At 42.8% G+C, this 15,367-nt stretch overlaps 1 protein-coding gene across 8 annotated transcripts in view; it reads left to right on the forward strand.

The window, feature by feature from the left end:
- Nucleotides 1–13,598, forward strand: part of DTNA (dystrobrevin alpha) — a 275,178-nt gene extending 261,580 nt beyond the window's left edge. For 7 of the 8 annotated variants that reach the window (XM_019547666.1, XM_019547688.1, XM_019547727.1 and 4 more), the window contains 2 exons: nt 1,684–1,732; nt 10,333–10,417. In XM_019547666.1, coding sequence (XP_019403211.1) covers nt 1,684–1,701 — 18 coding nt within the window. In that variant the 3' untranslated portion in view covers nt 1,702–1,732; nt 10,333–10,417. Of the gene's footprint in view, nt 1–1,683; nt 1,733–10,332 lie in introns of all 8 variants that reach the window. The other variant, XM_019547677.1, reaches the window with a different exon arrangement.
- Nucleotides 13,599–15,367: the final 1,769 nt, after the last annotated feature.

Genomic DNA, 15,367 nt, shown 5'->3' on the forward strand with positions numbered 1-15,367 from the left:
ATCATCTCTGTTATCAGCATTTATCAGCTCATCAGAAAACAAAGGCTCTCTCATTAGTTCAAGTTCTTCTTTTAACAACTTTTTCCAAGGAAGGGAACATTCCAAGGAGGGACATTACCAGCTGACCTATTGATTAGCTCCACAAAGCCCTAAGCAGACACTGTCCTATCTGCCTTTGTCCTGTGTCTGCCTTACACAGACACCTCTAAGCATTAGCTAGCATACCACATGCTGGCTACGGTCCATGCTGTGGGACAGAGGAAGGAGGGATCCCTGCTTGAGCAGCCTGTGGTGATTGGAGAATGGGGCAGGGGGAAGCCAGGCAAACCCTGCTGTGCCTGCAAGTCTTTGCCGGAGCTCCAGCTAGGGAGCAGAGGGGCAGGGCCAGCTCTGGTGTGGAGGTGAGAGCCCTGCCCAGGACTGCAAATCATCTGGGATGCTGGGGGACTCTGGTTTAAGTTAAACCAGGAAGGGATCTGGGACAGACATTGCATAAGCTGGTTTGACCGAAATCAGTAAAATTTGATAGTACATCCAACCAGGTTTATGTCAAATCAGTTTCAGACATTTTCAAACTGGTTTATGTATACTAAATGGCTGTTCTGTTACAGGTTTAAACCAGTTTTTCAAAGCTTTAAACCGGTTTATGTCTAATATCTGCCCCTAGCCCATGTACCCAGGAGGTGGCATTTGTGCTAATGTGAGTAAGAATTATTAGGAGGACTGAAAGTTAGCCAGGTCATGGCCTCTATGAAAATTGTTCTATGGTTTTGGCTCTTTCCCTGTGCTTTTGGCTTAACTCTTGGTATTTTATGCTTTCCATCTGATATCACAGACTAGCCTATAATGGCAAAAATGTATACATTCTTTTATCTTAATTTAGGAAAGTGAGAAAAAATGGTAAAAATGGAAACTTTTTTTTCCAAGTATTCTAGTGGCTGCTTGAATGTGTTCGCTTTGGATCCAGTCACTGGAACTGCAAATGAGCCTTTCCTTATCACATTTATCCCTATTTCCCATTCAGCTAAACCTAAAATATCTCATGGTTGTACAGCTATTGTCATAATACAATTGTTGACTGAAATAATCTTATAGAAAGAAAACCATTAAGTTTACAATGTTCATTGTTGATTGAAGAAAGATTTCAATGGTAGCATTCTACTGCATGTGAAAACAGATCTTATAGACAAACATGTAGATTTCTCGTTGCATGAGAGATGACTGCAAAAACCCCAGTGTGACTTTACCGTCAAACACAATTTTTTCAAAGGAAACTGTGAGCCGCTAGGTTCTGGGTGACACCAGATTGTTGACAAAGAAGCTGCTTTTCTGCTTTGTGGCAGCAACAGAAAGACATGATACATGAGATAGTAACTAGGAATCCCAAGAGAGCCTTCTATTTCAGCTTCCTCAGGAGCATGTAGCAAACACACAGTTGTACAAGGAAGAACACATTTAGACCACAAATCTAAATGCTAACAATGCTTATTGGCTCATGTTTAGCAGCTGTGGTGCTGTTTTTGTTTCATGCTGTATGTATTCCTTCACTTCATTTCCTTTGTTCATTATTTGTTCTTTTTATTTCTGTTCTTATGCATGACTTGCTTTGGAATAATACACTGGCTTAGCTGCTCACGGGCTTAACTGGTCATCTTCTTGTTTTATACCCTTTGTTATCTACAGGTCAGTCTTCAAGGTTGAGTGCAATATCCTTCTATCACTCTCCTCTCAAGTAAGTATTATCTTAATAGAGAAGAATTTTCTCCTCAAACCCTGGTAACATGTATTTTGCACTGAGTCATCTGCATGTGTGACAGTGCTGTTTCTTCCCTTTCTTATGCCCAGAAATCTAAAACATAAGTTCTCTCTAAGTCATATCTAATGATCAGGGATCCTGGTTTTCTCTGATTAAAAAAAAAACAAAACAAAACAAAATTTTCAGTTTTAAAAAAGTAACCTAAAATCCACATTTTTCTTTGATTAAAATGAAACACCACTAATAAATAAATAAATACACACACACACATATTAGTGGTGCTTCATTTTAACCATGGGAAAATGTGGATTTGGGGTTACTTTTTTAACTGAAAATTGGGGATTTTTTATCAAAGAAAACCAGGGTCTCTGCTGCTCAGTCAGCAAGGGCTCCTGCCAGAGCTCTGTGTTAGCACTGAGCTCTGTGAGCTCACCAGCAGATTGGGGCAGGGCCTGGCTGGAGCCACTACATTTGCCCAGCTCCAGAGCCCAAGGGCTGAACACTGCCGCTGTTCACCCCACCCCTTACTCCCTGAAGTTAACAGCAGGAGAAAGGAGGGCATGTGAACAGCAGTGGCAGCACTCACTCACTGGGCTCCAAAGCTACATGAAAGCCAGACCTACACCAAGAGCTCAAGTGTAGCACAGCTAGAATAGAGTGCAGCCATGCTTCCCTTCCTTCTGGATCTGCCCCTATAGCCATCCAAAAGCTTAGTCAAAGTCCTGAGGATCATCTCCACACCCTCTCTTTTATCTTACCCCCACATTCTATTAAGCAGGAAGCTTAGGGAAGTGGGCTTCTTAACTGCCAGTGGTGATGCATAAATTACCCAGCAGACAGGAAGGAGGCTTTAGTGATTAGGACACTAGTCTGGGACTCAGGAAACCCAGCTCTGCCTTCAGCTTCCTGATAGACTTTAGGTGAGTCACTCAGGATGTGTCTATTTGATGGCAGCAACATGACCCAATATGAGCATTCCTCAGTAAACCTAAGCCCGCTCTTGTTTTGCCTACCTGCTGCAAGCTCATAAGTGAGCTAGTGAGTTTTCTCCAAGGTTGTCCTCAGCAGCCACTCACAAACTAGAGATAGAGGTCTTGGACATGTCCCTACAAATAGGGGCATGCATTTGCCCCGGCATATATTTGTACTATTGCTTTGTGCCCCAGGGAATGCCTTTGCACACTTGCTCCAGCACACACCAAAGTGCCCTGAGTGGGGAGGGGAGACTGGGGGCCTGTGAGGCAGCAGCAGCACTGATCTGGCTGCATGAAGCCTGGACAGCAACCAGAGCATGGCTCTAGATTGCTAGGGTCCTATTATGGTGGCACACACTGCTGCTGTAGTTGTTGCACCACCATTTTTTGTTACGGAGATCCTGGTATCAGGTTTTGACATTGCACTGAAAATTAGCAGTGCAGCAAACAGTTGCACATGCGCTGTCTGCAGTTTGTGGTGTCTCAAACAGCTTTGAGATGCTGCAAACTTCATGTGCACTGTCATCTAGACATGCCCCTGTAGAGCAAACATAGCCAAGTTTGGAGTGTACAAACTTGGAGCAAGTGCCTAAAGTGCACTCATGATCAGGATATCGCCACCATGGTGTAGACATATGTGGCAGGGCATTTGAGGTGCCTGCCACTTTAAGAGGGCAAGTAGCCTGTGAAGCCGCTGACAGGTATGGGCCAAGGCTAATTGAGAATCAGCTAACCCAGGTAGCCAGCAGGTGAGACAGTCACCTGACTCACAAAGAGGGCTGGGCTTAGAGCAGGTATAAGCCTAGACCTTGAGAGAAGCCCAGCAGTACCATCCTGGAGCCTGCTCCTCAGCAGGGTGGCTGCAGCTCCAGAAGGTCATCATGAAGGGTGACACCTAAAGCATTCTGGAGGTTTGGGGAGGAACTAAGGGGAGGAGGAGGTTCCCAGGGACCCAGAAAGAGGTCTGGAGAACTCGGTCACAACATACCCTTAATGTTTCTATTCCTTAGTTCCCAATATGTTAAAGGCTGAAAGATGCACGCATACTACAGCAACAAGAAACACTTACTACAGAAACATAATAGTGCCCACTACATATAGTAAGAACTCATATAATAAATTCCATCGCTCCCAGCTGCCAGTAAGTTGCCATTACAATCAGTGGAATCCACATTTGACTCCTCTGAGCTCCAGTAGAATAGCATATGAAGCCTCGGTTTACTACAGAACCTGGGCTACGTGCCAGAATGCTAGTTGACCTACACTGCATTCTCTTTATAATCCTCTCAGGAGGAACTATTCATATTATGACATATAGCAATTGTTATAATAGATGCTTATTACAATTCCCTGGACTTTGAAAGTTTTGAGTGCAGGGAAACAGCCAGATATTATCATAATTCAGCATATGGAACTCTGCTGTCTGAGCTAAAGTTCAGCTAATGTATTGGAAAGGTGTTAAGGAGCACTCTATTTTGGGAGTGCCATTTTCAGATGACAGGTAAAACTAAAGAGCTTATCCGCGCCACTTTTAGTACCTATTACAATGGTCTTATTTGCTTTCCTGCCCAGATATTAAAAATGTGAACTCAAACCTCTGTGACATGAGATATAGAGATTCCTTTTTTCTTTGTCCTGTGTAAACCAATTTACACAATTAAGTAGCCAAAATGGTTCATTCTAGGCATGGCTGCAATTAGTAACTGATTAAAAGGTTTCTTGTTTATGCATAAATTTGATGGCAAAATGCATTTGATGGCAAAATGCATCTCTTGGCTACTGCTGTGTAGCTTTAACTAGGTTCACTGACAGTTACGTGTAAGTAACTGATGCTAAAATTTTGACCCCTGTAAAGCAGTTTCCAATCATTGGGGTAAATGTGCTGTTTACTTTTTTAAAGCACCTTTCTTACAGTCAGTATGTCTAGCAGTTAAAACACAACGTAGAAAGAAAAAAAAATAGCCACACTACAAAATATCCTAAGCACCAAATAAACACATACAGAAACTCCCCGTTTTCCTTTGACTTAATTACTTTTGGCTGTATTCACTCTCTCAGCAGACTTGTTAAAAAGATGAGCCTTTATAGTGCAGCCTGAAAGTGGGCAGCTACAGAAACTAGAGTTCTTCCCTCAATGTATTTCAGCACTATTAGTCAATTACGGCTCAAATCAGCAGAAATTAAAAACAGGTTACATTTCAGTGATGTGTATTGTGCATGGGGCATGTGGGCTTAATGATACAATTATTTGCATAGTGCATATGTTGATATATAGTATTATGAATTTAATTACCCTGATGAGACATACTGAAAGGAGATTATCTAGGACACTTACCCAAAAGCAAGTGGCTTATTTTTACTTGAATCTTTATTAAGAATAAACAAGTATTCAGGTAATTTTCAGTATACTTTTCCATTTGGGTCTCAACAGCTGTGTAATATCAGGGAACTATGAAACATGCATTCCCACTGCTTGGAAACCCACTCAGTTGTATGGAGGAAATACTTAGAAATAATGTCAGTACTGTAGCACTTCGGGTTAGATTCAAGACCAAGTGACCTTTCTACCTCAAAGCAATATTCATCCAATGGAATTGTTCTTATAAAAATGAAATTGATTAGGGAAAAGGACAGGAAAAGTCAGAACAGTGCATTGTACATGAGTATGATGATATTTTTGACAACCAGTCCCATTGTTTCATTTGTTTCTGACTTATAAAGTCATATACTTTATTACTTTTGACTGAAGTAGCCTATTTATGTTTTACAGTAATGCTATATGATATTCTATGGAAATGATCCTGGAAACATATGGCATAAATGTAACAAATGCATTCTCAAGAGAGAAAGTGGGTTCCTGTAATATAAATATAATTTAATTGTGTTTTCAATTTATGCTTTCATATTAAAACAAGTGACATTAAAGTATATTTACATTTTTTAATGGAGCAACAAACTAAAGTTCTCTGAGGATAGAACTATGGGGGCTTGTACACGTGATTAAATTGGCCATTTTTGCTGTTTAATTGTACACGTGCAGGGAGGGTTTTATGATTTAAATGAGTTTGCTACATTGCAAACTAAACCACATCCGCATGTAGTTTACTTTGCACCATAGCTACTTGTAATGTTGTAGGCCTTTGACAGTTCACCCCCCTACCCTCACTCCCCAACTGAGGAAAGCGGTGGGCAGAAGCAGTGAGGGGCCCGATCGTTTGTTTTTTTTCTTGGAGCCTGCCCCTGTTTCCTGTGGATGGGAGCTGAGCTGCCTGTGGGACAAGCAGGCCCTGAGCTGCAGAAGGCCCCAGTCATTCCTTCCATGGTAGTGGCACCCCCTGGGGCTGCCCAGGCAGGCTCCTAGTGGGTGGGTGCTGCACCAGCTCAGGCTCAGGGAACAGCTGGATCGAACTGCGTGCTGCCTGTGACCTGAGGCAGGACCCACTTGCTAGCTGCACCCCCAGGTGGCCCCGGGGGGCACTGCCACCATGGAGGGAAGATCTGGGGTTCTCTGCAACTCAGGGCCCACCAGCAGCTTGCCCCCCACCCCACCCCCAATCCATGAGAGAGGCGGGCAAGCTCCACAGGCACAAAAAAATTTTTTAAAAAGGTCAGCTCCTTGCTGGGTTTTTTTTCCTCAGCAGAGGCTGCCCATGTGAGCTGCCATTGAGCTGTGTAGCCCCTGAGCGGCGGTGGGGGCCCAGTCTTCCCCTTCATGGTGGCAGCACCCCCACTGGGGTGCTAGCTGCATGGGTGCTGCCTCAGCTTGCAGGCAGCACCCACTGGATCCAACTCTTTCCTGAGCCTGTGTGGGGACCAGCACCCGGCGGGCTTCCAGAACACAGGCTCAGGAAAGAGTTGGATCCAGTGGATGCTGCCTGCAAGCTGGGGCAGCACCCGTGCAGCTAGCACCCCACCTGGGTGGCCCCGGGGGGGGTGCCGCTGCTGTGGAGGGAAGGATCATGCCCACCCTGTTTTTTTCCATGGAGCCTGCCTGCCTCTCCCACAGTCAGGAGGTGAGCTGTTGGGGGGCCATGAGCTGTGGGTAGCCCCAAATCTTCCCCCCAGGCAGCACCCACCCACTAGCAACTCACCCACGCGGCTCTAGAGAGCACTGCCGCTGTGGAGGGAAGGACCAGGGCCCCCCCACAGCTCAGAGGTCACTCAGCTCACTGGAAGCTCACCCCCTGGCTGTGGGAGAGGCCGGCAGCCTCCACGGGGGGAAAAAAGGATCGGGCTCCTCACCATAACGGTGATGGAAGCCACTAAATTGAAATGGTGGGTTTTTAATCATCACAATTAAAAACCCACCATTTAATTTAGGGGACTAAACCCCCATCACATGTATAAGCAGCCTACATGAACAAGTAGGCTGGAGGTTTGGCAATGGGTAGCTTATTCAGAGTGTGCCAGGTAGGGCTGGGTGGAGCTTCAGGTACTGATTCAATTCGGAGGAGATTCAGCCTGATTTGGCAGCCAGATCTCCACATCCAAATTGAATCAGGGGACCAATTAAAAGGTCCAAATTGATTCAAAGTTCTCCAAAGCGATTTGGAAAAGATTCAGAGAGCTTCCGTGATTCAGGCAGTGCCCACTGGCTGCAGCAGACTTAGTAACTCCATGCTGGTAAGTACAGGGTGGGGGAAGGGATGCTGGAGGATGGGGGAGGGGACCATGGGGGGACCCCTGCCAGGCCCCATCCCCTGCCTGTTCCCCCAGCCCCCTGAGCACCCCCCTAACCCCCTCCTGCTCCTCCAGTCCCCCCATGGCTGCCCCACCCACCCCAGCTCCTGGTTGTTTAAAAAGAAACCCCCATTCACCGGCTGCTGCCAGGCAGGGGAGTGGGGGGCGACTCCCCACTGCCCCATGCTGTAGCAGCCTCAGGGAAGTGGGGAGCAGTGGGGATTGCCCTCCCACCTTATTGCATGCATGCCAGTGCTTTTAATAACCCAACTTAACAGGGATGAACAACTTCAACTTGATAGCCTCAGTGCTTTATTTTTCAACTTTAACATTGAAAACTTGGGTTATTAAAAACACTGGCATGCATGCAATAACAGGAAAGAGCCTGTGCATTAAATTATACATACCAGGCTCCAGTGAATAAGCTATTACAATATTACAAACTGTTTGAGCCTCAGCTTGTGATTGATTATGGCATTATCACAATACTTCTGTATAGAATTTTAAGATTCATTGGTATTTGACATTTCTTGTATAAAACTATCTCTTCGTCCTAATGCTAGGTGTGCAACAGAAACAAACATCCAGAAAATCTAGACTGACCCCTCCACATCCCACAAATACTTGTTCAGGGCTACATAGTACATCATAAATGCATTTGAATGTTCTTGGTTGCCTCATAAAACATTCATATATGCCTCTTGTGGTTTATAATGATGCTATGAAGAGCTATGAGATGCCTATATTTATATAGTCCTAAAATTAGCAAATAAACACCAGCCTCAAATGCAAACTGAACATTTAGAAGTTAAAAAAAAAAAGTAATTGCCCTCCCTCTTCAATTGCCCTCTATTTAATTTTGTGCCACTATCCAGATCTGAAGGCAAGTGCCAAATCCTGCCCAATTTTTTTAAATGAGATTTCCAGCAACGTCTGTGGGCTTAAATGCAGAGAAGTGTTAGATCCTTTTTTAGAAGTTTATTCAAAGTAAACTTCAAAAGGTTTTGAGGCTTTCTTATCACTAATGTCTATGCACTTTTCCTTAATTTATCAGTCAAATCTAATGTTCAGTTTTTAAGACTGACTGAAACAAGGAGATAAAGATCAGTATACCATTTTTAATTCCTTTGGACATCACAAGATATTGCAAGAGTCTCTCAGAAGCATCTCCTTTAGGTTCATTAAAACACTTTGAGAAAGAGGGACAACCGTAACTACCTAAGGGTGAAGTTACATTTTACACTTGGACCATATCAAACCTGTGAAATGTTAAGTAGTGTTAAAGTTAGAATATGCTGGGTATGTCTAGACGAGCGTGGTTGTGAGGTATGTGGCACTGGCCACATACTGCACAGTCTGGTGTTCTCCACACCACAAAGGCACACTGGTGAAGCATGCACTGCACTGGGGGGGTTCCGCAGGTTTTTTTTGACCCCTTTATATCCAGGGGTCAAAATAAACCACAGGAAAAAAAATGAAGCAACATACACTCGGCCAACGCATGCTGCTGAAAAGTGGAGCCAGGCCACCTAGAGCTGTGCTCCTCTGTGAGCCAAGCTCCATGCAGCAGAATCACGGTGGCTGTGGCCCCGGGACCCCAGATAAGGTTGCTGGGGCCAGCCCAATGCTTGTCCCAGCCTCTTCTACCCCACCCAGGGCAACTTGCCATGTGTGTAAGCATGCATGGCACAGGCATTCCCCAGGACAAGTAGCAGCAGTGCAAAGTGCACTATTTCTGGTTGTCCCCAGGGAACCAAATGTCCACACATGTCTGGATGCACCTGCTGTGTGCAGTCACACATTAAGGTTAATACTACTTCTTGCCTGCGGAGCTGCGACTTGCCAGGAGAGGGCTGATGAGCAGGGGTGTGGCTAGGAGCTAGGAAACCTGGGCTCTATTCCTGCTCTGAGGGAGAAGAGGGAGGGCTGGGAGCAGTGAATCCTGGGATGCTGGGGGACTGCAAATTGTTCATTTTATCTCCATGGAGCAGACTGAAGTTGCCCTAACATGAGCTTAGTTAGCATGGCCAGAGTTAACCCGTGCCGGACATGGCATAACTTTGAGGCTCTCAGAGGGTACTTAGCACAGGTTACCAAGCTTTAATAAAGCAGATGCTTGCATTTTAAGTGCCCTTAGGATTGGCTAAGTATAACATATAACTTCACCCTGACTTACCTCTGTTCACCATATTTAATAGATCCTTTGTTTATCAAAACATTTTGCATTTTAGCTCTAAAACTGGGTACAAAGTTTTCATCTGGCATGAACAGCAGAGGGTCTGCATCCATACTTTCCAGTCCAGTATGTTACAATCAGTTCTACTGTAACATAGATTTGATTAATTGAGAAAGTTCACAGGAAAAAGGATAAAATGGTCCCATGAACCTTTGGTGGTGAGGTGCAAATAGGAGCGGGAAAACTCCAGGTTCAATATGTCAAGCAAAAGCATCTACTATGCTACCTTAACCTAGGCCCTCAGGTATTCCTCTGCAGCACTGAGAACTTCCAAATATCTTACCATTTTTCCCATCGCTGAATAAAACTAGGAAGCCTCCCATTCTCGTAATGTGAAAAGTTACTGATCCTGCAGAATAGGAAAAAGCACCACTCAGGAAACTGAGTCAGAGAGAAGCATCCTACTTGAGTTATGAAGGCCAGCATTGTTTTTGAGATGGTTACATTTAATAGCAGATCAGCTTTACATACACAGAAAAATGCACCAGTGTGGAGAATCAATGTGAAATTCTCCAGTCCATTTCAATTCTACACAAGGAAGGTTGCAACAAGCTGAGGGGCTGCATGTATTTGTGTCTGCACCTCCTTTACATTGCAGGGAAGCAATCTCTGGGAGGCTATGTAAGGAAGGAAATGGAAGCAGACAACATTCCTTTTGAAAAATGGTCCTATATGTTGTTTCACAGGCAAGCTGCAGTCAGGCAGACAACGAAAGCTATGTACGAACTGATGATGAGGAGAGCTGCCTTCGAACAGATGATGATGATGAAAACCTAGCTGCAAACTTCACGGAAGAATGGAACCAACAGGTGCAGCGTCTCTTGACAAAAAAATCAAATGACTAACTAAGTTCTGAGGACTGTAGCACAGTACTTTTGTTCTAAGAGTTGTAGTCTGTAGGTGTGTGTTTTGAGAAAAAGACTTTTGTTTAAAGCTAACTCTTATTAGCTACATCTTCTGTAACATGGCTCATTATCGGTGAAGAACACAGGCTGAAATGTGTACTGCTGTTACAAAACAACAGCAGCACTAACTAAACATGTAAACCCTTTGCACATGATGTTGAACCTGTTCAGTTTACAATGACAATATTAATACTGTTTATAGATAGGAATTTGATTTCTGAATACTTTGAGATTTTAGTAGAACAGTTTACTATACACTGTACATTTTTTCCACAGAAGAAATAAAAAGCTACAATTATGCATTTAACAATAAATGATTATACTCCTGAGTGTATATATCTAGTAGCCCAAAAGCAAAGTACCAGGCTCTATCTGCAATTTGTTTGCAAGTCTTTACATAAAAGGACTTGTACAAAATGCAGTAAAAAAAAAAACACCTCTCTAATTTAGGGCTAACGTGTAATTTAGGAATGTTTTCTTTCAAAATAATCTAAAAATCAGCCATAGAAGTTAGTGTAAATATTTTTTCCAAATAAATATCATATACAAATGGCAACATTCAAATTATATAGAATCTAGTTTTTAAATCAGCACAGATCTTCTTAAAACTGTGAACTATGTTTTGAAATACTCGTTACTAAAGCTGTTTATAAACCACAGGTGCCATAAGATCCCTGAACTGACTGAAGTTATGTATAATCTTCCATGGTATTGTTTCATTGATGTTTTAGCTTTAGTAAGCATGTGTTCAACCGATTGGCTCTTCCCATTTTTTCTCCAAATCCATCATGTTATTTTTGAGGCCTTCAGCTTTAAATGTACAGGCTTAAAAGTGCGCTTGCAACTGTTTTCTTTTATTTCCAAATGTGTATTGCCTTAGCCAGCCACCAGATGTTCTGCATGCACTCTTGGAAATGTGTAGTGAGACTCTCTTTCAGAGCTGAATGGAGACATAACTATCAGGGAAAAGCACAAGAAAAGCAGTGGATGTTTCTGAGAGAATAGGCATAGAGTTACAAAGCTGGAGTTTTGTCCCTGTAAGTAACTCTTAACATTTTATATTAGCCCTGGAGAATTTGAGGAGAAATTGAGGCTTTTTGATCATTCAGGATTATAAAAAGGAAGTACTAGCTATAAGCTGCTTGCCCTACCATTACTATTATCCAACATATAGTTTTGAGCAGGGATTGAAGCAAAGTATTTAGTAATATCTCACACATAGGTTATTACTTCTGAATAAAGTTACACTGTCTAGCGGCCCTGAAAACAGTGCGATTTCATACAGATATTCCATATCTGGCACAACCTACTAACAGTGAGTAATAAGGTATTGATTTAAAACAACCCAATGCATGTCTAACTTCTGTTCTGTGGTAACATCTAAGGATGTGTCCTACCACTTATAAATTAGATTGATGCGTAGCTTGTAAATCGGTGTTAGTCTGCAGGCAGTCTTTAGTCTCATGGCTGTTTCAATGGGACTGCTTTCGGGTAAGATGGATCTGTATGAAAGAGCTACTGTGATTTTTCAGTTTCGTATTATTGTTTATGCAGATTTCTTGTCCACAACCCCTTGTATATCTGAGTGTGGTCTCAGACACTCAAATCAACGGACACTATTGCTACCAGATGTCTTTTTCTAGGTTTTTTTTTCCCCAATCACTGTTTTTTGCTTCTGTGGCATGTGCCAGCCAGATAAGGTAGGCATCATACCCTTTGATGGCATACCTCTCCTACAACCACCTCTCAGGAATGGGTGAGACTCCACTAGTGCCTAGCACTCAACATTTAAAACTACTGCAGTGAAATTATAAACGTTGCTGTCAGCTCAGGATTCCTGTCAAGCATTTCCTGAACAAAGACAAACTGAGCAAGAACACAATTATATGTCATGGCTGACTGATTCAACCCATGTCATGTTTAATTGTACCTGGAGTAATAACTATATTACATAAGCCTAATGTTTGTGTACACACCATCATCATGTCTGAAATAGGTGCAATAGTATGAATCCATTGGAAGGGCTTCAGGACCCATAGTAATGACGAATGTTGACAAGCCAAGCCCCACTCTCTCGGGCTGGTGTCAGCAGGGCAATCCCAAACAGAGTTCTAGGTGACTTCTTGTACTTCAGAACTCTGAAATGAAGCACTTCTTATTTGGCTTTCCAGATCTCTATTGTAAACGTTTTTGAAGCATCAAGCTGGCTACATTTTAACCCGGCTGTTCTTTGTCATCTTGTTAAAGATTATTTTGATTGTGTTTTGTTGTCATAAAGCAAAGTTACAGAAATGGTCCCCAGCACTGGCCATTTTGTAACTACAAAATGGCCAAGCACAGCAGTCAAAACTCCCCGAGTGGTTTACTGTTACTGAAGGGAAATTGAGAAGCAGGAGACAGGAGTGTGAAGATGAATAGGGTTCTTGAATGTTCAAAATGAAGGTGGACAATGGGTTATCTGTAAGTAGTAACATTAACTAAACTGCATAAAAAGGTGTGTGGCCTTTGTTGTGATATAATATGTATTTTCTTATATGCATGAGCCAAATTGTTGCCTCATTATTTAACACAGGTGTGTCTGCCTTTGCTTTTAGTCATCTTCTTCCATCCTTATTGGTCTTGGCGATTACTGTAGATAGACCTTGTAAATATTGCAACCTCAGGTTGCTGCAATTACATTGGTTCAATTCAGCAGAAGGAGCCATAAACAGCAAGCACTCCACTGTGTCCTGAAGGGAAAAGTAATTTTTACCTTTGAACCAAAAATGTATGAAGAGTTACATCTTGAGGCTACTAACTGTAAGACATTTTTAACTACTGTACTTGACACCACTTGAGACAGAGACACTAAAGATTTCACACTATTCATTGGTATTGTAACAGAACTACTATTGTATGGGTTTTTTGTATTGCTGTTAAGTATTGTTTTGTGTGTGTGTTGGAACCTACTGGGGACATGTTATATTTTGAAGTGATTAAACTATTTAATTGTGTGTCTATATTTTGGAATGGAATTATTTCTTCATTAAAAAGATTTTTAAAAGTAATCTACCAAAGAGCATGTTTGTGGCTTTGTTGTGGCTTTTAGAACATCTGTTTCCTGAAGTTGAAATGAAGTTTTCAACAGGGAGAAAAAAGGTTATTTGTTCAGTGGTCTTCACTGTTTCCTCCCCCACTTCCCCTCCACCCTGCCTCTCCATCATTGATCAAATTGGGAGAAATGGGAGCTGGACAAACCAGACAACTGGCTCAATAGCCACAAACAAAGGGTAATTATAAATGGATGCATATTGGGATGGTAGGAGGTTTTGAGTGGAGGTCTATCCTGAGTCCAGTACTGTTCAATGTGTTTACTGATGATTTGGATGCTCAAGGGAAGAGCTTCTTGAGCAACTTTGCAAACAACACCAAACTGGGAAGTATTACAAACCTATTCAAGGATGAGACTGCAATTCAGGAGGATTTGGAAGGCTGGGCTGGAGCTAGCAGGACGAAATTCACTACGAAGTGCTGCTACACCTCGGGAAGAACAATCTTAAATAAATAAATAAATCGGGATCGGCATGTACACATATCACCCTTCCAACTGGGATTTAGCAAGCTGCTAAATGCATTGCTGCTTTTCTGTCATTGATTCAATAATGCAATCCCAGGCCAGCAGTTCAGTTATACTTTGTGATGTCCCAAGACAAACTGTTATTGCTTCTTATCCCATGAACTTTTTTTTAGAGTTTATCCTGGGACAAATGTCACCTCCGTTTGTAGCCCTAGTGTCCTCTCTGCTTCCCTTGTGGATTGTTTCCCCTTGAATTTTCTACGGTTGGTTTGTCACTTAGCAAATCAGTCAGTTTGTCTTTTAAAAAATGTTTGTTATCAATGTCATTTTGCACATTGTGCAGGGGTGCAGACCTCTTGAGTTGCTCCATTATATTGGCTGATTTTTCTCTACAAGTGATCAATCCAAGAAAGCCAATTCATCAGCAGAGCTGGTGGTCAGAGGACTCACCTGGATTGGACTATAGTTTAAATCGTTACTGTGCTGAATTTGGAGGGGGCAGTAGAAGCTTCTTGTGACCCAAGTACATGCCCAAATCACCTGGTTGTGAAGCGTGTGCATCTCTTTTTGTCCTTTTAATATAACACTTTTCATATTAGCCTTGGTAGTGAAGTGCCTATCTCTGCTCACATCAGTGGGAGTCAGGCAGCTAAATATCTTAGGAGACACTGCCTTAATGCCATGAACCCTTTATTTTTTTGTTCTCTGCAACCTCCAAATTTCATTTGCTAAACTGAGCTACTCTACACAGAAACAAAAATTATGGAATCTCTGACATCGACCTCCATCTGCTGTGAATTTGGGTGGATGCCATTAAACTAGGAAGAATGATAGATAGCCATATTATATATTCATAGATTCATAGTTGTTAGGGTCCTCAACAGTTCATTGAGTCCGAGCACCCGCCCTGGGCAGGAAAGAGCACTGGGGTCAGACGACCTCAGCTAGGTGCTTGTCCAGTCTACTCTTGAAGTCTCCAGGGGTAGGGGAGAGCACCACCTCCCTTGGAAGCCCATTCCAGATTCTGGAAACCTTTACTGTGAAGAAGTTCTTTCTAATGTCCAATCTAAATCTGCTCTCCGTCAATTTGTGGCCACTGTTCCTCATTTCTCAAGAGGGTGCCCTAGTAAATAGAGCATATCCTATTCCCTGCTGCCCTCCTCTGATGAATTTATAGGCAGCCACAAGATCACCTCTCAGCCTTCTCTTCTCAGTCTCTCCTCATAGGGCCTTGCCTGCACACCTCTGACCATATGAGTG

The sequence above is a fragment of the Crocodylus porosus genome, unplaced genomic scaffold (genome assembly GCF_001723895.1).
Source record: "Crocodylus porosus isolate Cpor-Errol unplaced genomic scaffold, CroPor_comp1, whole genome shotgun sequence".
Lineage (NCBI taxonomy): Eukaryota > Metazoa > Chordata > Crocodylia > Crocodylidae > Crocodylus > Crocodylus porosus.